Below are 22558 nucleotides of genomic sequence, written 5' to 3' on the forward strand. Positions count from 1 at the left end.
GGTGCCGTCAAATGTTCCTCCCGTTGATTGAGTCAAGCATTTTGGAAAGAGCAACACAAAGCACACAGGATTAAAGAACAATAGAATTCATAGAAAATTTCCCCACTTTGGTGAAAATTAGCCCATGAGCAAGTTTATAATTTTCGATTAAAAAAGCAAAACGCACTGTCTCTTCGTTCACGTCCCCTTGAAATTCATATTAATCATAATTATATAACAAAAGTACTTAGATGACTTTTTCTATGACAAAGGACGTTTGCAGTACGAAATTTTTACAATGAAGAGGTTTTTGAAAAAAGTGCACGTCAAAACCAGAAATTGCATTCCGGCTGACGTGTAGATGAGCGTCTCTATGGAAACTCGTCGGAATTTTACAGCGAAATGACAGCATGTGTCACGTGTTACCCCGCCGCTTATAAGAGCTGTTGGTTTTGCCCCGACTGTTCATCCTCCGCCAACAGGGTGAGAGTGAGTGAGAAGCAGAAAAAATCATCCAACTCTACAGAAGACAGAATATACTGGCAAAGTATCGACTGAAAGAAGCCACAGTCGCTTAAAGGTCTCGGTGAGTACATGCATTTATGGACATACTGACATATTATGAGAGTCTTTAACTTCTGATAAGTTTATTATGTGTTACATTAATTAATGAGCGGAATCCGTGTTTAATTTCTAAAATTAATTAAGATTTTATGGTTTTACACTGTAAAGAAAAAAGAGACGAATTCTCACTCTGTAATGAAAAGTGATAATATTTACACTTCAGAAGATCACTCGGAACACACTTTGAAGCCTCGAGGAGATAGTCTTGTTCGAAATGACACATGAGTTTGTCAGAACTAGTAACTGCATATCATCATCAGCCTATAACGTTCATGTTGAGTCACATACAGTAGAAGCGAGCTTCTACTGTCCATGGTTGAGTCCACCCAATACCAGAGTATCACAACGCGTGCCTGTGTTTACAAAATTCACACTCTGCCCCGGGCTACCACTCCGCGACGACAGCTTGCCACGATTCAAATACATTTCGAACGAATTTCAATATTTTTCTGATCGCTTTTAAAAACGGGGCAGGGATTACCATCCGATAGGTTTTTTGTTATTGTTCGGACCTTGGCAGGCTGAAATATACTTCAATGATGTATATTCCGTGTTTTGATTTTTTGTAAATTTCACTTTGGTTTCCGCAATGAGTGAGTGCAGAGTAGACAAAAAGTAGTTTAGTGTTCTTTGGGATATATTTCTATCAATTTTCGTTGCACTATCTTGAAACAAGCTTAATCCCAGTTTGACAAATGTACATTCAACAGCGCTAACAAAGATAGAGAAAACATAGGGTGACGACATAATTTCGCGTATCTAGGGGTAATATATGTTAGCCGGCAAACTGCAACCCTCGACCTATTGGACAGATAGGCTATGTTTGATACCAACAATGTGATGCATTGACATTATTCGAGTTAATGGCTGATTTTTAGAACAAAGGTTATCAATTTTTGTAAGTAAAATTCCCACAAAGAGGACGACTTTGTCCCTGGAAATAATTTTCAGAATAGCCCCGGGCAAAGAAATAGCGAATCGGTTGCCGCTATCGAAAGGCGGCAGGTCGGAAGGTAAGAATCAACATCGGGTACTGTGAATAAGTGAGTTTAATTACTTGTTGCCCATAAATTTAGAAATTTTGAGTTTGATAGTTTTCAGTCCAGGACCATTTTGTTTGTTGCTTGAGCAAAACAGCATATTTTCGTTAATGTAACTGAAAAGCACTCTCTCAGCGTAAAGTATCTAGTCTAAAGGGTTACTGTATTACAAAGTATCATGGATCGATGGAGCCGTGAAGTGATATCCAACAAAAACTGTCAATGAGATTGTTACGATGTAAATACTCATATAAGCCCTTGTCCTCGATGAACATGCGTTGATGAAACAGCTGGTATCTTTCCATTGCTTTAGAAAATGACGGGAGCAAATAAACTAGAGTGATTAGAATAATGCTCAAAGAATTTCAGAGAAACAGTGGTAGACTTGGTTTTCCTTGCAGATTTCGATAACTGAAGGTTTGACTAAAAGATGAAGATTTTCGTCGTCTGTTTGGCATTTCTCCTCATTTGTCACTGCCAGGTAAGTGCTCACTGGTCCGGTATAAAATTTATTGACCCTTCCAGTTTCGATTGGTCCAATACAGGGTTGTCAACGAATCATAGCGCTACTTCGTTGAGAGTATTGAAGTCTTACATGTATTATTCATCTATCCTCTGACAGATTTTGAGCCGATTGGTAGTATCTGTAGTTGTCCGGGGTAGTACACAAAATGTTCCGACTTGCCAGAAGTCATCGGTTAAATACAGAGAATGATCCCATTTAGTAGGCCTAAAGGTCCGACATGGATTGTTTACTCCCCCGATGCAGAGCGATGTCATGTACTTCACATTTTATCAGATCCGCAGAGGAATTAGGGACCGGTCAGTTTCTTCGGCATGGGGGGGGGGCGGTGGATAAGTTTTTGCAGACATCAAAATGTGGCCGACCCCATATTCCAACTTTCGAAAAACAGGGTGTCACCCCGAGACAAACGGTAAATAAAAAAGGTGAAATACAAAGATATTATATATATATATATATATATATTATATATATATATATATATATATATATATATATATATATATATATATATATATATATATAATCTTTAGTTATACTTTAAACATTCAGTTATTCTGTGTTTTGGTGAAATTGCTGACATGTCAGTTATATAAGAATTTCAAAGTGTCAATTTTAAAGTTTGAATACAGTATTCTGAATGAGCTGTGAATATATTTCACACTTGCTATGCATAACCAGATGTCCAGAACTGTTCTACGTAAATGACGTCAATCATTAACATCACAAGAGAACAGCAGTAAATCAAAAACTTCACTTGGTATTTAGACTGTTGCCAGCCATCAAATTACATCTCCTGAGAAGACAATAGAGAGCTGTTTTCATTCGTTGTTGTCGAATCTGATGTGTACAGTGTCTGAGAGGACCTTGTTGTCGAATCTGATGTGTACAGTGTCTGAGAGGACCTTTTCTTTTAATGTTGAAAAAATAAAATCACAGCTAATAATAACGAAAACTGCCGTATGTTAACTATCATTTTCCTCATGAAAGAACACTTTTAATTGAAAACCTATGACAGGAAGGAAAACAATGCATCAAGGAGAATGGAAAAATATCTTGTGATTTTTCTCTTTCTAAAATATGTCAAATGTATTGTGAAATATTAGTGTATGTTGCTTTCTCGTACTGAATTTTCAATTAAATCGTCAACTGTAACAAAGTCTTAGTAATATAGCGGCATACATACCTTATGAGAAGCGGGTATTGGCTTTTTAACTTGCTCTGCATAGCAGGCCAAAAATGTTAACGTCGCGCCGGAAAACATTGTTGAAACGTAAATCTGTACCAACTTTCAAAAGATTGTTGGTCGGACAATTCATCTTGGAACACGTGCAGTTTTGCATGCCATTTCAGGCATCTACTTATTATAGTCGTCTGTCACGCCAAATATCAGTGTGTCAGTGCAACAGGTCGTGTCTGTTAATTTCTGCACAAAGAGAGCCTAACCACAATTCCCCAATGCAGGCAATAAATGAATGTGAAATAAATTCTGACAAATGTTCATGAATTGTCGTACACAAGGATTGTACTTAGTTTGAATTTTATCCATAATTCATTCCAAACCATTTTCAGAGGAAGAGTGATTTCAACCACAGTGCGTGGAGGGACTGTGTTCCAACCAAAATGTCAGTTGTGGGCTGCTTAAAGATATACAGTCATCTGTAATCTAAATATGCCCATATATGGTCAAAGGGCGTTCATTGGTATTCAAAATGCCCATGTGAGGGCGCTGTTTTTAAGAAGCGGCCACCCGCTTAAAATCTGTGATTGGTTAGATTTTCTCTTTCCATGGTAACTGTGGCAAAATTGGAACAGGTGACAGTATACCTTTAAGCCATGGAGGTAGATTTGGTTCAAGTCTGTGATTTGTGAATGCGTCAGTAGGGTGAACGCAATGATTTGTGTTCTGTTTTCATGTGAAACGTGTGAGTGGGGTGAACGCAATACAGCATTACAGGTGAGTTTCACCCGGAATCACAGAAACTTACTCACCTACACTGCGCCGACTCAAAGGTAACGCGTTCGATCGCAGGGAAAACCTGACCTTGACTGACAAAATTTAAAAAGTTTTTTTATATGAAATAGAAGAGTCACAAGAGAAGCTATTGAAAATCTTTTTTGTATTTGAAAATTCACCGACTTGAACCAAATCTACCATGGAGATAGGAAAAGAGTTTTACATCCATGCTTACACTGATGCGACGATATGTCTTTATTTGTTTAACCGCCAAACACTTCAGTGACATGGATTAAACACCTACGTTTCACATCATGGGCACTTTAATACATTACATACAATACAATGTTTGCGTAGGAGAGTGATTAGCAATACACGTTGTGTGAATACTATTGTATAGTATTTACACTGATCTTTTTGATAAATGTCATATGGCCAAGATTTTAAACAAACATGTCCTTTTAGAACTCAGTAAAGTTTCTGATCTCGCAGTTATCATAAATTAAGTTGAAACATACTGATAATTGGTGTTTTATTCTGAGTCCATAGAAGTCAGAAACACTGTGGAATACGGGACTGGGATCTCATATCCGTCTTCTAGAAGGAACATGTTGTTCCTACAAAAATAAACCATGTTCCAATAATTTCATTTTATATGGGGCAGTTTAGGCTTTCGCTGCACCAACAAACTAAAATACACATTTCTAAATTACTTTCGGTATTAATCCATGTTGTTGTTACTAGTACTTTGTATTTTTCGTTTATCTTTTCCTCTGATCAATGGCTAAACAGGAAGTAGACTCCTTTGTACACCACTTTCCAAAACTCTTCAATAAACAAACATGTCGTCAGAAAACTTCCTCTTTGAAAATGTCAATGGGGTTTCTTTTAGAAATTGAACTAATAATGTTTTAGATGTTTCATCCAACCACATGGTGCATACAAAATGCGGTGTTTATGTGTATGGTATATCTTTCCCCTTATACAATTTTCAGGCTTAATACATTGTTGAAAAATGTATCTATCAAAACACGATGACGCTGATTCAAACGAGTTGGAACGATAACACCAATCTTTGAAACACCTATTAATAAATTTCACAGCTACATATTATTCCGTGACAATATGCAAAGCTGGCTCATGTCAGGGTATTCAACGGTGGAAAAAAATTGAGGCTGATTGACATTTCGCGCATCGTCCTGATCAAAAGACGGCTTATTGTCCAAATATAGATGAATATCGCCACGTTTCTTATAATTTGTAAGCAGATGACGTATTAAACAAATGTTACATTCTTTGAGAACTGAAAAATTTGTCGCAATCACCATTTATTTGTGTTTTATTCAATTGATGGCTATCTTTACGTACTTCAATTCGATCAATATTTTCTAACAACGGGAAATTCACTTTGCTGTCCATCTGTCAGACTTTGAACATTCTAAAGTCGGCCAGTCAATACATGCCCACACACGATTGATTTCTGGTTGTGGGATTTCTACGCAGGCGCACAATGGAAGCAACGGATATTGGCACCATGGAAGCAACAGTGGTAGCGACAGCAGTGGTTCACACAGCAAGAGTTCCTCTGAAGAGGGTGGACCAGGAGAGCCACCATGTGGAGGTAGGTAGGTCATGAATCCAAAGGAAGAAACTGTCACAGTCCCTCTGTCATAAAGCTATGCGTAATGAATCGATGATAGGCGTTTAAAATAATGGGCATGCTGGGTAAATGATTGGCACTGGTTACCAACGACAGCAATTTGAAAGCGGAAGTAGTAGAAAAGGTATTTAATTATCATGGAGGTGGGGTAGGGGTGGGGTGGTGGTGAAATATCTGGTTTTACGTATGAATTTGGCATTCTTTTTTTTCCTTCTTTTTCCGTTAATTTACCCCCGAAATTTCACTTTACAGCGGGACGGCCTCACATCATAGTCTTTGTAGCCGATGATTTCGGTAAGTCTTAAGACTTGTACAATAATACGTCTCAAATATAGAGAAAGATTATGCCTTGAAATCGTATCATAGAATTTATGACAGCAATGAATTAGTTTTTTTTCCTTTGTGCAATAATTTCACATGTCTTGATAAATCATGGCAGAAATCACAATAATTCAACGCGCGACAATTTGTATAACTATTTTCGTAAATAAATGATAAATGCCCCAGGATGATAATCGGTCCGCATTTGTTTCTTTTATGATGTGTCACGTGACTACGTATGTGTGCAGTCGAAGCCATCGGATATTTAATTTTAAGGAAATAACGTTATTCACCGACTGCACCAATTCTCGTGAATTTTTAACGAGCGTGTCTGACCCATATGGGAGGTCAAGGACAGACCCAAACTGTAACTATTAATGTCACTGCATATTAACTATTTTCATATATATTTTTTCCTGCTTTACGCTTGTTTGAAAATGATATTACAGGTTGGAATGATTTCGGTGAGAATGGATCCACACCGTTTTTACTCAGCCTGGCCGAGAAGGGTGTCGAGTTCAATAATTCCTACGTATTGCCGTTAAGTACGCCGTGAGTCAGCTTAAATATGCCATTCCTGTACTTAAGGGAGAACCATTTGGTTTATTGGGGTGGAGGTTTTGGGGGATTGTCAGCAGGTGCAGGAGAAAAAATAATTTAATCCTGTAATGGCTTGAGAACAATTGTTGCAGCAGGTCTGCATACGGAAAAAATAATTTTATGCAGAACTGACAGTAGGGAAAAAAGGTAAATTTGCTGTCGTACCCATTTCCTCCACCCCTGAAATCAAATGGTTCTCGTATTATACGTTTGTCAGCTTACTCCTTTGCATAAGATATGCACACATAGATACACGGTCTAATAGTTGTCGCTCATTTCTATTCTGATGCACTCTTCTAAGAAATGTTTCTGCGGGAATATAGTTTTATGTTCGCTGGGTACAAATGGAATGATGAATTCAAGCTTTGTTTTTGAAAAGGGTTGATGCTATGGGTATAAATAGGATCTGTAAGATTGTTGGAAACGAGCATATTATTTATTGGGTAAACCGTAACGTTTGCTTTCTTCGCAGAACAAGAAATGCCTTGTTCACCGGCTTATATCCCCATCGTACTGGAATGCAGGTACAAACTCTGAAAACTGTATTTGGCGGGACTTTTCATTCACCTATAATTTAGGGTCCGATTAAAGATAGATGGTACACATTTTCTTCTACATGACTCGTCCGAACACTACAGTTCACCTGATGTAGCCCTCACAACTCTTTATTTTTACATACACACACGACACACAGCAAACCACATAAAGTACAGAAGTTTAGAATCAAGATGTGTCTCAAGTTTCCTGTAAACTTTCCCCCCAAAATTTCCATATAACGACATCGATGTCACATTTCGATACCTCTTTGAATATTCTCTTCATTCCGATTACGTAGAGCCGGCAATGGGAGAAACAGCTTACATTTTAATATAATCTGCAAAATTTCAATAATTCACCCACTTGCTCGTTCATGGCAGTCTTTACAATATCGACCATCTTCCCTATCGTCTGCTACATTACCAAACTGACATCTTGTTAACCTTGCATTGTCTTTGTTGTGGTGCGTCTTCTGGGGTAACTATACTTTCTGTTTCCTTGACAGCATTTGGAACATTACCCTCGTCAGCCTTACGGATTGCCTACCAACTTCACCATTCTTCCACAAAAACTGAAAGATCTATGCTACAGTACACACGGAGTAGGAAAGTAAGTCACCAAAAAGCGGGGGTGGTGGTGGTTAGGGGTGGTGGTGGAGGAATGGCCAGACATACGGCTCTGAATTTGTTATAGGGGGTATCTTGCGCTGGACAAACTTCAAATTTTGTTCCTTGTATAAATGGACATGTACACAGATGTCCTTGTGGGCAATTATGTTGCTCGGTTCTAAATACAGAGAGTTATAAATAATAACACCAATTACTTCAAGTACAAAGTAATTATATCATGCATTTAGCAATCGTCAGACTATTTTTATCCTTAGGATGTTTTCTATCTGTCTGAAGATTGCAGGATCCATATATATATATATATATATATATATATATATATATATATATATATATATATATATATATATATATATATATATATATATATATATATATATATATATATATATATATATAAAAGGCAGTTGTGTGATTATTTTTTTTAACAAAAGAAGAAACAAGGCTTTAAGTTTGTTTGAATAAATTTCTCAAGATGCGTCCACAGATCTAGTTGGCACCCCTGATGGTTGGCGTATTGCTTTGGGGAGATGATGACGTATTCGGTCTGCATTCGGTCATCAATAACACAACAACAACAAGTGCCATTTTTGAGGATTATCATCCTATAAAGGACTGTCATTCTTTTTTCTATGAACACTTTCGTTTTTCTTGTAATTACTGTAACGTCTCTCTTGGCCATCTAAAAACTCATACACCATTCATTGTTTCTAAAAATAAGTTTATTTCAGACTGTGATCTTTTATTTTCTCTTGAATACAGACATTCTGTATTTCATCGGGACGGTAAAATATTTCCTTTCCAATATATATTTAGGCCCAAGTCTTCATGTTGTTTACGTTCTTTGTTTTCAATCTTACGAATATTAGTGCTGTTTCATACCGAATTTAAAAGCTTCTATTGGGTTTATCTTTCTATTTCTCTTCACTGATTGGTTTATTTGGTCTAAAATTACTCTCGTCAGGTGGCACCTTGGATTCTGCGCAGACGAGTACCTGCCAAGAAATCGTGGATTCGACACATTTTACGGAACCTATACTGACGTGAATGACCTCTTTGACAAAACATCGTTTGACCCATTGACAGGTGAATGTCAAGGACAAAACAGCACGTCATTGCTGCGCTTTATATATTCAGTATTCTTATGATGACTATGTTCTTGCAGGACCTTATTTCATCAGCGATAGATATCATATATTTTATTCAACTCGCTGCTCAGCTCGGAACGGAAATCACACGAAAACCGTAAATGTATAGAGAGCAGCCTGGATAGTCGATCGAAGGCCGGGGGAGGGAGTCGATGTGAGGCCGGGGGAGGGGAGGAGTGAGACCGGGGGAGGGGAGGAGTGAGGCCGGGGGAGGGGAGGAGTGAGGCCGGGGGAGGGGAGGAGTGAGGCCGAGGGAGGGGAGGAATGAGGCCGGGGGAGGGGAGGAATGAGGCCGGGGGAGGGGAGGAGTGAGGCCGGGGAGGAGAGGGAGTGAGACCGGAGACCGAAGAGAACTTAGTAACTAAAAGTATGGAAGGGTTGGCACAACATATCGGCGAGAAGCCCAAAACAAACAAAATAAAACATCCACTCTAAAAGAAATAACCTCATCTATCGGAAGTGCCTGAAAAAGCTCAAATCTCTACTTTTGTAACTTCTCTTGACTGTTATATGCCAAATCTAGGCGAAAAATCTAGCTATTTCTCCATATTAACGTTGCAAGTTCGCCATTGAAAGTCAGGATGTCAGTCCTGCAAGTACAGTACAAAGGATTATGGGTGTGAAAGTACACTTCAAAATGGTTTCTACAGAGGTTCGGCTTTCGGTCTTCGATCGATTATCCAAGCAACGTTGCAAGTACCTGTGTACGAAGTATAACAACTGTTTGAAAAATAATTTGTACGAAATTCTCAACCTAGTAAGCCGAGGCTTCATTCCGTAAACAGAGAAAACTGGCTGACAATATTGATAGATAGACGGAGAGATTGACAAAAGATACACTGTAAGACTGACAAAGAACGAAAGAAAGTCACACAGCAGGACAGACAGACAGACAGGGAAGCAGACAGACGACAGACAGGCAATCAAACAGGCGGATACAGGGGAATCAGGTAGATATTTCGGTACAGAATGCAAAACTCACATAAAATGTATCGGTAAATAATGACAGAGAAAATATCATAAAGTTTGCAAAAATCGATTTCAAAGAGCACTGAGAGCAGCTACATTTGTCAGATTTAAAAATGTATTTTTTATTTCATTTCCGCAGGAGAAGTTGCGTACGATCTCTATAACGACGGGAATCTTGTCCCAGCAGACAATGAACATTTGGCGGTAAGAAAACAGAGGCACAACATTTCAATGATCTGTTGTCGACGATCACAACCCAGACCTAGTCACCCCTGGGCTAGGAACAAACCAAAATTCTGGGAGGGGTAATCTAGACATAGCTAAGACCAAATCTCAATATTGTGAGGGCCTATGTCGCCTAGATTATTGACATCTTCCTCTACTTATATGACATACTTGACCACATAAATGAAATCTCTGTCCATTCCTGAACACGATTTAACACATAACGACATGCATGTAAGATTTGGAGCTTACAGTGACAATGGCTGTAAATTATAATGAAATGTTTATTAGTTCTGTTCTTGAAAAAGAGATCATTTCTTTCATCAACAATGACCTCCCCCTCCTCCTCCTCCTCCTCCTAAGGTGTTATGAAATGCAAAGTATTGGTCTTTCAGTCACACAAACGCAGTGTACTGGTATGAAGTGTACCAATATGGATTGTTGTTGTTGATAAACGAACTCAAGTAACTCAAGTACAACTTTACATACAGTCTGTGATGACAAACCGAATACGAGGCACTCCAACACACTTTAAGAACCATATTATGAAACAGTATCTGGTTATTAACCAGAAACTGTTTCACAAATAGAACAAAAAGTTGCGGCAAATCAACAGCTATAGCGATCGAAGATTTATAGTAATAAACTTTACCTGACGAACATTTTAGGTAAATGTACTTCCTTCAGAACCAAGGATAAGACTGAAGGCCCACTAAATTAATTTACTTGGCTGAGTAAATTGCCTGAGATTTCCCCGTGCTTGAAATTCAAAATGACCGCCAAAGTCTGTGTTATCATACTATCAGTTTACGTTTGGGTCACTAATATAGTTGATCTTCATGAAAAAAACACACAATGAGCTCCTTAATGTTTAGCATAAAGGATATATTTTATCCTATAATTGCTCTTTAGTCTATCCACGAGACATATTGCGCCTTTTCACCTCAATTTTGGTCTTACCTACTTGCCGATAACTTTCACTTTGCTCAGGAAAAACTGACAAGACGTTCTGTCAGGATCATCAAAAGACACCGAAGACCTTCCAAGAATCCACTGTTTTTGTACCATTCATTTCAGTTGTCTGGTTCTCCTGATCAGGTGAGAAGTCACTATTCTTAGAATGAAAATGCTTTGTTGTGTTGTCACATTTTGTGTAAAATCCTGTCGTGTTGTGAAGTTTTCGGTTGGTCGCTGAGTTGAGTTCTCTAAAGTTTGATGGTTGGTGTTATGCAGATTTTTACCGTCTCTTTTGTATTCTATGCTGTCTAGTACTAATACCGTCTGTTCTGCGGTGTCGTACTCAGTTTTACCATGTTCCAAACGTTTTTGAGTGTTTTCCCAAACGTTTACCTGTAGCAATGGTATCCTAAAAGAAAGTGTATTGTCAGTGAGAATTGGTTTACTATCTACAAAAAGATTTTGGATTATCACTGCTGTATAACGTCAAATTACATTCACTTTATATAATACTCTGTGAAGTGTCGCTGTGTACTGCTCTTTATATCATGTTGGCGTTGGTATGACAAGTACTCGAAGTAAGCTTCAATTTGTTTTCATGCAGCATATTGAACCTTTACATTCACAACAGGTCCCAGAAAATGTGCTTGAAAGATTTAACAGTGTGGTCAACCCAAATCGTCAAGCATTCCTCGGTAAGACTACTCAGTGTATGTGCATGTATGTGCAAATGAGTGCGTGCTTGTGAGTCTTTGGTATACGCGCACACGTCCGTGTACGTGTGAGAGTATTCTGGGGTAACAGGCAATGGGAGGCAATGAAAATCGGGAGGACATTGCGAATAGAGGAGTCTGGGCGATTTGTGTTGTTGTTTTTGTTGTTAAGTTGTTATTGGGTGATACAATTAAAGAATGAAAGTATTTTCTTTTTTTTTATTCATTTCTACCTGTGAACCTTCCAAATAACTATAAAAGGAAATGATAATTGTAGAGCTTCTAAGGCCTTGACGTGCCTGGAAGATTGAGTACTGCACTGATGTCCATTCTTGCTATGTACACACACGGAATGAAAGCTTCCATGGGAAGTGCCCACTTTTCAAATTTTCAAGGCACTGACAAATAATCCCATCGACAAGCGATCGATTTAATGTGCTATGATGAGACCTAACATTATCTAATTTGGGCTTTCTAACAAATGAGTGGAAATACGGCGATTTGACAATATACCATGATAAATCAATCCAATTTGAATCTCCCGGTCACGTGCGTGAGCTCTTCGACACTCCACGATTAAATAGAGTCCGATCACACGTATTAAAGCTTAACGACTTCGACACCGTAGCTGGCCAAGTAATTCTTTACAGGCCAATTATATTTACCAAAATTCAACATAAACAACAACAAGAAACACCAGGTTTACTCTATTCCCGATGACAAGGATGGTAGAGAGACAAACGAAATCAGCGGAAGGAATTCGATGCAGCTGCCAGTGCAAGACAGATGGCCGTTTCTCTACATCTTTTCTCCTCTCTCGGTTGCTCAATCCGACTCACATTTTGACATGTACGTCCCGTGAAACTCCAACAAAACAATCCCGCTGAATAAATATTTATCTGTGTATCCCTGTACTACTACGGCAGTTTTCTTTCCTCAAAACTTGACCCTGCGACTCGTCTTGTCCTTTCAGCATTGTCCTCCATGATGGATAGCTCTGTTCGTAGGATTGTTCGCGCCCTCAAGCGAAAGAGGATGTTGGACAACACACTGATACTCTTCACTAGTTCTGTGAGTAAAGTACTCTGATTTCCATAGATTTCAGATTGCCTTGATGAAGAAAGAAACCGTGTACGACCGTGTTTTGGAAATCGCTAAGGTCTACCGCTCGAAGGCGCTCCTTGTCAACCGATGCACAAAGCGCCCTCAAGCGAGAGCCCTCTCTTTCCAAAAATACCACTATTGAGAGCACAGACAGGAAAAAACCTTTTTACTGTCTATGATAGTAGGCACCTCTTTGAAACAACGTTCTGTATGCAGAGGAGTCAAGGTTGCGATAATGCATAAAAGAAAATTTATATATCTAGGTAATCTATACACAATATCTACAGGCATGGAATGTAAACTGTAGGCTAAAATGCAACTGTTCTCTTTCAGAATGGCGGTGATGCATCGCAAGGCGGAAACAACTTTCCGTTGCGTGGCAACAAGGGTACATGTTACGAAGGCGGCATGAGAGTACCAACTTTCGTTTGGGGCAATATGCTGAACGTGAATGGCACGCAGGACGGGTAAGATATTAGACCTGGTATTTGGGCAATATGCATGTATGCACGCAGGGATAAGATGCATCCAAAGACAATGAAAGAACGAATATAATCCCGCAGAATACTTATAAATTTACAAAACGATAAAATACTTTAGTATTCGATTCAACTACTGAGGCAAACACGCCTGTGATAAACCGCTTGCGTCGATTTAAGATCGCATAGTCAGACCAGCCAAATTACTGATCATATTTTCCTTATCTTAGGTTGATCCATGCTGTTGACTGGGTTCCAACTCTTTGCAGCATTGCGGGAGGAGCTAACATCGGTAAGGTGACAGCTAAGTTACATGCAAATATCACAAATTCGGGGACTTAGGGAGAGAACTTCCGTTGATATATCGCGCCTGCCAGCAGTGGCAGACGCAGATTGAAAAGTCTGCGACAGATTTGATTTTGTGTCACGGGGACAGGAATGGAACATTATAAATGGCAGCAACTTGCCAAAGAGAAAAAAAATGAGGTTCTATTGTTACAAATGCCTTGATGCGCATTTATTTCATGTGACCAAATTGTAATCGCTAGAGCTTTGAACTTCAATTTATAAGCTTGTTTGGATTTAATGTGTGATTATCCAGTGCACGAGTCAAGTTTGTCAGGTCCTGACAAAAATACTGGATTTATCCTCTGGTCATACGTCACGACAGCCTGCGTCTATGTCATCAATTTTGGTGCGTCGGAACTTTTTTGCGTCGATCTTCAGCATGCACAAACAATATATCGGCCGGTATTTCTCCCACGATCGAAATTTGTGACATAAAACACTCATAATTATTGCAGTTTCACAAAATACATCAACTTGGCTAATTTTGAGTCCTTATGTTTTCACACGAGAGTGCTTTCATACCGTAGAGGTAGTTTCCATCACACTAAAGGGAATTAGGTTGCAAGCTGAGTCTCTAAAAGTCTTGTTGTCAAATCAATATTTTCATAGACTGACAATAATAATAATAAAAATGAAACACACGAGTATATTCTAAAGAAATAACATGAATAATCTTCGGAGAGTACAGTAATTCCTCGCCCTGACGACCACCAGTAGTACGAATTGTCGGTTATAACGTACGTGATGTGTCCCCCGAGAAGGCTAGTCTTGAGTTGAATTACCTCATTTGAACGAACGCCTCAGTTTAACGAACGTTTTCTCTGTCCCCAAATATGGTCGTTAGAGCCAGGGTTTACTGTACCAACTCAAAGCTGGTCTCATTACCGTGGGTTCCGCCAGCATGGAAACCAGGATCGAGTGAGGCCGGGCGGAGACTCCGTCGATTTTTGTTCAATAACGTGACTTAAGTAAATCTCTAGGCTTATTCTATCTGTAAAATCGGGGTAGACGACGACTAAAAATAATTGACAACTCGCCTACAGTGTATTGATATTATTCCTAGAGTAGTTCAAAAGTTTAAACGTAGAATCATAACAGAAAGTGTCTTACTTTTGCACAAAAATAACGATTTCGATGCTTGTGCGTGTAATAAGTATTTTATTTTCTAATAGTTTTCTTCGTTCAGCTCGGACAGTACTCGTGACGTAATGACCACGTCACCACTAGTCGAAATGATCAGTATGTCACTCGTATTTTCGCTTCGCTGAACGAAGAAAAATATCAGGGAATAATATGAAATTATTGTGTGCGAAATCGTTACTTGTAAGGATTTTGTCTCGATCCATCTTATTTCATTAAGGTGGCGATATTGATGGGTTGGACCAGTCGGCCATGGTGATTAACGGAACTGCATCGGCGAGAAGCAGTGTCGTCCTGGCCTTGGATGACATTCGTGATTCAAAGGCCGCTTACAGGTACTGTGGACAGGTCGCAACTCGATCGATGTAATGTGACGTCACATTTAAATTGTTACCCCCTCGCGGCAAATTTTTACCCATCTATTCATATCAAAAATGGAGCAATCGACGATTTTTCTGAGCACTAGACATGAACTCGCAAACCTAGTTTACCTAATTGTTTTGATAGATCATCTCCAAGATTTTGCAGAAAACTTTCGTGATGTCGTGTGTGCCCGTTTTAGCCTTGTATAGTTAAACATAGCCCTGCGTACAGGTCTGTGTTCTGTGTGGAGGCCGTATAACGCCGGGAACACACAGACCTGTACGCAGGGCTAAGTTAAACAAATCACTTGAAATCAGTCAACTAGTAAAGTTTACTCTAGCCTTGACAAGGCCTATATTTAACGTACGAGATTTTGGCTTTCCTATTGCATGTTATCTACCTTTTAACATGATCTTCCAAATAAACACTCTATATTACTTTACGTTACAGAGAAGGGGACCTCAAGTTGATCGATGGGGAACCGTCCTACTGGTACCCTTTGCGTATCGACTCTGAAACAAGTAAGCTCGATTTAAACTGTTCTCACATTTTGTTCAGAGCATGCTTTATTGTCATATTTTCATTTTCAGGTAGAAAATGATCTACCCTTTTTAATATACTGCTAGTTTGTTGCTAATATCTGCTACCCTTTTTAATATACTGCTAGTTTGCATTGAAGAATTATCTTCACTGTCACAAAACCATACTTACATGGAGCTGTAAAACCTACCCTCAAAACTCATTCTGGTTGCCATTATACATCGTGATGTCGTCTGCAATTACCAAGGGACAATTTTGTTTGAATGTTTCCCGCCAGGGAAATACCAGTACGGTACCTAAAATCCTCTCCTCACCTTGTCGAAAACGTGACACAAGACACACTGGACATGACGCAATGCAATTATGTACTAAGGATTCAACATAAACTTGTATTCGTCAAGAAGAAAGCAAGTTTCAGAGTACTACAAATCCATTACCTTTTTCTCTTCTTCTTCTGAAATGACAGACCAAAGTCACTTCTTTGAAGTCGTACAGTTCTTTCAACAATGTGTTACCCACAGAAAATAACAAACGTAACTCATCTATTTCATTTCCAATTCTTTCATCCAAAGGTAATCTAGATTTACTCCGACCTAATTCAGTCCCGAGATCATAACCACTCAGTCTTGACTTTGATATGCATCCGAAGTGAAATTTGAAGTTTCTATCACGACGCAAGTTGTTATACCACAACCATGTTTCTTGAATCATCATATAAATTCTTCTTCCAACTATCCAAATATTCAGTTGGAAACTTTTTTCTGATTCTCCAATATAATTTAGAGTATGATTTCACCCCAGCGAGTCGAAGGCATTTGCAAGACTGTGGCTGTCTAAATTATGGTGACAAAAACTAGCCAAAAAATAGTGCACATTAATATCTCGATATCTCACTCTCAGTTATATCAAAATATTCATGTTTAGCATGTACACAGAAATTTTCAGATGGAATATACACACAATAAAATATTATAAAAAAAATAATATAAAAAATATGATTATTCAATGAAAAATACGCTTTTTCCAGTTTTTACACCACAACTTTGTAAAATATAATTATAATCCCTCTTTTCATTGCAACACAATTGCTGACACTCCAGCAGCTCGACCCCGTTTTTAACACACACTTCTTTCATATCAAAATATACTGTGACATTCAATATTGACACATTCTTTGTAACAAATCAACCATGTTTCTTAGCTTCGAACTGTTCAATAAAAGTTTGTAAATTCAAATGAATCTTTTGAATCTTTAGTGCTAAGACTTCACTTCTATTCTTTACTGCATGTATGTTATGTAGCGTTCAAGGAAAAACCAACATGTTTGTTTTTGCCTTCGTTTCTCGACAGATGGTCATTACGCTATACCGACTGGCGTGTCCTCTCCTGTAATGAACTTCTATGACATCATTTTGCCAGGTTTGGGCCCACAACCACCCCCACCAGTGTCCTTACCGCAGACGTTGTTGTTCGACTTAGCGAGTAAGTATGCTGGTGTTCAGTCTTAAACTGATGATAGGTATCTGTACATAGATAGATAGATAGATAGATAGATAGATAGATAGATAGATAGATAGATAGATAGATACATACATACATACATACATACATACATACATACATACATACATACATACATACATACATACATACATACATACGCACATGCATGCATACATACATACATACATACATACATACATACAGTACATACATACATACATACATACATACATCATACATACATACATACATACATACATACATAACGCACATGCATGCATACATACTACATACATACATACATCATACATACATACATACATACATACATACATACATACATACATACATACATACATACATACATACATTCATTCAAACACTACAATAACATTCTCATTTAGTTTGTAGAAAATACATGAAAAATAAAGTTACCAAGACTTCAATTTACAAATCTTCTTTTTCTTTTCATTAAACGTCCTACCTTTGTATCTTTCTTTTTATCCATGTTCTGTTCGGTCACAATTTTTTTTGATCCTTTCTCCCCAAATGGAGCGTTAAGTCACAGCACATAGTAAACCCCCATGATCATGTTAAATTTGACACACATATAAGGGCAATGCTGTTTTTCGCACATTACAGAGGGGGAAGGGGTCACTTGATTTTAAAATATCTCATTTAAAAAAGATTCACCGAAGTTAAAAGTCACGTTTCAGTGTACTCTATTATTCATGGCAATAGAGAGGATTCTTCGCTCGTTTTCGTTCCTTGGAGTCATGTCTCGAAAATTTGATTACAAGCATTATCAAGTTCAATAACACCTAGCCTTTGCAATTCTATAATTATTAAAATTGTGCGAGCAGACTGGAAACGACAGGTTCTAGGCAGCGTTTAGTTAATATAAGGTAATTTACTTGTGAATTCTATGTATAAAATGAATATATGGCATTGTTTAAAAATCGCTTTGAGCGGTTGGGTTTCTGTACTGTCGGTATCTAACAAGAGGTAGATGCACAAAATTTATCTTAAGATACATTAACGGAGGAGTATAAATGTATAAATAATATCCCTGACGTTGATTTTTTTTATGTCTGCAAGTATTATTAATGTTACACACGTGTGTCTGTAACCGATGTAGTTTCGTCGTACAGTCAGTTTCGGGATGAGAGGATGTGAAGTGCAATACATTTTGGTGTTTTTTGTCAAAAATGTACTTCTAACGATCGTACGTCACGTATAGTAAATAATGGTCAGTTCAAAACCTGTGAAAAAATTTGCTTTTTCCGAAAAGCATAGCATCTCAGTCAATACCTCTTCTGAACGATGTTCTTGGACATAAATCCAGGTATTTTGTGAATAACGTTATAATGACGAGTGAGAAATATATCAGGTGTTCTGTATTATCCTTTAATATATTACCATGCCCTGCCCGTCGCATTTTGATTGGTCGAGCTGAACCACGTGACTGACCACGAATACACAGTAACGGTTTGTTTACATGCCCGTGAATATAAATGATAAGATTAACAACTCAAATTATGGTAACTTTACAGCTGAAACGTAAATCATAATCAATCACAAAATAAAATGGAGCACTTGAAGGTCAAGTTGAGATACTTTTTTTCTGAAAACATCCCTGGATTTGCCAATTCTTACAGCGCGCGTGACAGTGCGTCGCGTATTGCTCAGTCTCTGCCTACCTCCATGGTTTCTGGGGCCAGTTGTCGTTCGTCGTCCTGAAATTTTCGGAAATTTTGACGGTTTTCTTGGGTCGCTGAAATATAATGGAAATAAACACCCGCTCTGACCATTAACGTTTATTTGTGGGCGCGGGCTCGAGGAAAGCCAAATTAACGGCTCGGTAACACTCGCCCGTTAATTTTGGCTTTCCTCTCGCCCTTGCCCACAAATAAACGAACGTTAATGGTCAGCGCATCGCCCGTTATATCTAAGTCTGTATCCTGGGCCATTTCCGTGACCCTTACATGGCCTGACATTTTTATATTTCTGGTAGACATTTCAAAATGCAGCTTTTCTACGAGAAAATGCATTTATGTATAGATGCAAAGTTTTGCATGAATGTGACTCCTAGTAAATGGAGCTTCAGTGTAGAATTGAGTGATCATGGTTGAAATCTGCTGACAGGAAGGAGGTGGACTAAATGTCAGCAATGACATGTGATGTACGAGGGAAAGGACAGAAAAGCAGGAAAACAGAGACAAATATTTTAAATTATTTGGAAACTTTACAAAGCAATGGTAGTAACATGTCAGAGCCAGAGGTACACCCTGGTGATGATGATGATGATGATGATGATGATGATGATGATGATGATGATGATTGATGATGTAAATACATTATCAATAACAATTGAACTTCTGCCGAGCATCGGCTTTAAAACCGTTTTAGGGACTGGTCAGTTTCTCGGCCTGGGGGGGGGCCGGTGGATTCATGGGGGGGGGGTCACCCTGTTTTTGACTTTGGTGATAGGGGGGTCACCATGTTTTTGAAATGCCCAATAGGGGGGGTCAGTGTGTTTTTGAATTTTGACACAGGCTCATCATTGCCTAAAATGCATCGTGTCAGCCACAAATTTCATCCAGTTGCATTTTTCGGCGCGCCCTTCGGGCGCGTAACTTTAATAATCAGACATATTTTTCAGCACGCCCAACTTTAACATATCAGGCATACATATATCAGAGATATATGTATGTTCAATATTTTTCAGCGTGCTCTTCAAGCGCATTACTTTAATATATCAGACATTTTTCAGCACACCCTTCCTGTACATTACTTTAATATACAAGACATATATATCAGAGATATCAGGATGTTTCATATTTTTCTCCGCGCCCTTCGGGCGCCATACTTTAATAAATCAGAGATATATGCCAGAGATATCTTGATGTTTGCTAAGTGAAAGTGTACTATTATGAAATTTGCATTTCATATGAAAAGCATGACAAATTCCTGATACTTTTCTGTTCTCTCTATGAGAATTCAGTATGAGAAAGCAACATGCACAAATATCAATGTTACAAGAAAAGGTCATCTCAGACTCTGCACACATCAGATTTGGCTAAAATGCCTCTCTATTGTTCCTCAGGAGATTTAATTGGATGGCTGGCAAGTCTTAACACCCATCAAAATTTTTGATTTACTGCTTTTTCCTGTTTGATATTAATGATTGACATCCATTCTGTACTACAGTTCAGGACATCTGGTTAAGCATAGAAAGTGTGAAATACATTCACAGCTCATTCAAAATGTACTGTATTCAAACTTTAAGATTGACACTTTGCAATTCCATCTTACAACTGACATGCTAACAATTTCATTAAAACACAGAATGACTTAAAATATAAATGTATGTAAAATATAACATATATATATATATATATATATATATATATATATATATATACCGATATATATATATATATATATATATATATATATATATATATATATATATATATATATATATATATATTATTAATTACAGTATTATATTATAACATATTACAGTTGTCGCGTGCGGGGGGGGTCACCCTGTTTTCGAATTTGGAATAGGGGGGTCACCCTGTTTTCAAAATTTGGAATAGGGGGGGGGTCAGCCACTTTTTGACGTCGGCAAAAAATAATCCACCGGCCCCCCCCCCCCCAGCCGAAGAACTGACCAGTCCCTAAGGTCTATGAGCCGAGCGAGACACAGTTCACTGTATCTAGCAGATCTGGAAGACAAGCAGGGTCTCGGCAATAAGCACTTTTCCACTGATTTATTGTCGCCCAAAAGTGTATATATGTACCTGTAGCGGCCAGTTTTTAAATGCATGTACAACCCTGTTGTACAATGTTAAAAACCACTCATTACAACCTATCTCTAAATGATGTAAAGGACAAAAATATGTACACATTCATGAAACTGTACGCTCGAAAAACATGGTTCGAGCCATTGAAGTTTTGTAATCTGTAAAGGGGTGTCATTGATTTCTTTTGATTTGGTAAGGGGTTTACTGATTTTGACATAGGCACGAGATAAATTAGCTGGCCCACACCGGCCATAATAACTGAACGCTCCCTGAAGTCACATTTCTTCTCTTTAACTGTCCGTGATCGATTTTTTTTTTCAGTTGACGAAACGGAGATGAACGACATATCCTCTACAAGTATTATCAACGTTTTGTTAATGCAAATGACGTTGAACACTGAGCGAGGCAAGGCTAAAGGCAGCGCATTCATCGATGACCCGAGCAGCCTTCCCGCTGCGGGCGCTCCGACCAATTCCGGCTTATGGCCAACCGATTGGTGTCAGGCAATGGAGTTTCCATTGCCTCCTGCTCTCGGCTAAGACCATCTGGAGAACCAAGCGGCCGACCTGCTACAATTTCAACACAATGTTTGCCAATAGACATAATCTTTCAACGGTTGGGTGGTGGTCGCAATGATTTTTAGTGACAACTTTATCCAGAAAAAACCAAGAGTTCTGACTTTTATGTTAGCTTCTTTAGGAATTCTGTAAAATAATGAAACATGAACACAGCTATGATTACTTTGTTATCTCCTATATAATACACTCATGTCTGTAGATTGTGTAAATAAAAACTGTCTCCAAATCATTTGGTTTATGAATACTGTCGCCTTTGTCGTTCTTTCCCGAGTCAAATGTCACTACTGCCAAGTTGATTGTTTCAATTGTTGTCCTGGTCCCCTGCTAATTTCTACTCTCCCTCTCACTAAAGCCTGTCAAAATGCCAAGTTAATTTAATTTGTCAACATGGCCTTTTACAGGTTATATTTATATATCACCTACCGTTTTTGTTGACAACTTAAGTTTGGTCCTTTTCACCGAGACTTGCTATCAACAAGCCAATGAACCGGTCCCATCGACAAGTAAAACGAGGGATATTTGCAAAGGCAATAAAAAGCATTAGAACAAGAAACAGTTGCCATGTTGATATAAACATAAACAAAGATTAAATTAAAATTAATTAAAGTTTGTTCTCTGTTGAAAATTATAACAAATAAAAAGTTAGTTTGGTATCTCTAGAAAGCACGGAAACAGAGGAAAATATGTTATTATATAAATATTAAATTTAAACTTAGTAACTTCAACAACCCAACGTCAGTAAAATTTAAAATGAACTGAATAATACATGTATATATAACATTTCAAGTAAACGTTTGTTTCTTTAAAGG

At 38.2% G+C, this 22558-nt stretch overlaps 1 protein-coding gene across 1 annotated transcript; it reads left to right on the plus strand.

Moving 5' to 3' along the window:
- Nucleotides 1-309: 309 nt before the first annotated feature.
- LOC139119433 (arylsulfatase I-like) lies at nt 310-21990 on the plus strand. Its single transcript, XM_070683249.1, has 18 exons — nt 310-565; nt 2045-2124; nt 5627-5744; nt 6036-6077; nt 6554-6656; nt 7177-7228; nt 7747-7850; nt 8835-8956; nt 10127-10191; nt 11203-11310; nt 11801-11864; nt 12856-12953; nt 13320-13453; nt 13696-13757; nt 15174-15288; nt 15767-15837; nt 17207-17338; nt 21493-21990. Exons 2-18 carry the CDS (start codon nt 2074-2076, stop codon nt 21708-21710), a joined length of 1659 nt encoding a protein of 552 aa, XP_070539350.1. The 5' UTR covers nt 310-565; nt 2045-2073; the 3' UTR covers nt 21711-21990.
- Nucleotides 21991-22558: the final 568 nt, after the last annotated feature.

The sequence above is a fragment of the Ptychodera flava genome, chromosome 19 (assembly GCF_041260155.1).
Source record: "Ptychodera flava strain L36383 chromosome 19, AS_Pfla_20210202, whole genome shotgun sequence".
NCBI classification, from domain to species: Eukaryota; Metazoa; Hemichordata; class Enteropneusta; family Ptychoderidae; genus Ptychodera; species Ptychodera flava.

Excerpts from the sequence above, each read along its gene's own strand:
- LOC139119433 (XM_070683249.1), top strand. The coding sequence starts at position 2,074 with ATGAAGATTTTCGTCGTCTGTTTGGCATTTCTCCTCATTTGTCACTGC. Across the intron at positions 6,657-7,176 it reads GTATTGCCGTTAAGTACGCC|AACAAGAAATGCCTTGTTCA; the intron begins GTGAGTCAGCTT and ends CTTTCTTCGCAG. Across the intron at positions 7,851-8,834 it reads AGTACACACGGAGTAGGAAA|GTGGCACCTTGGATTCTGCG; the intron begins GTAAGTCACCAA and ends TACTCTCGTCAG.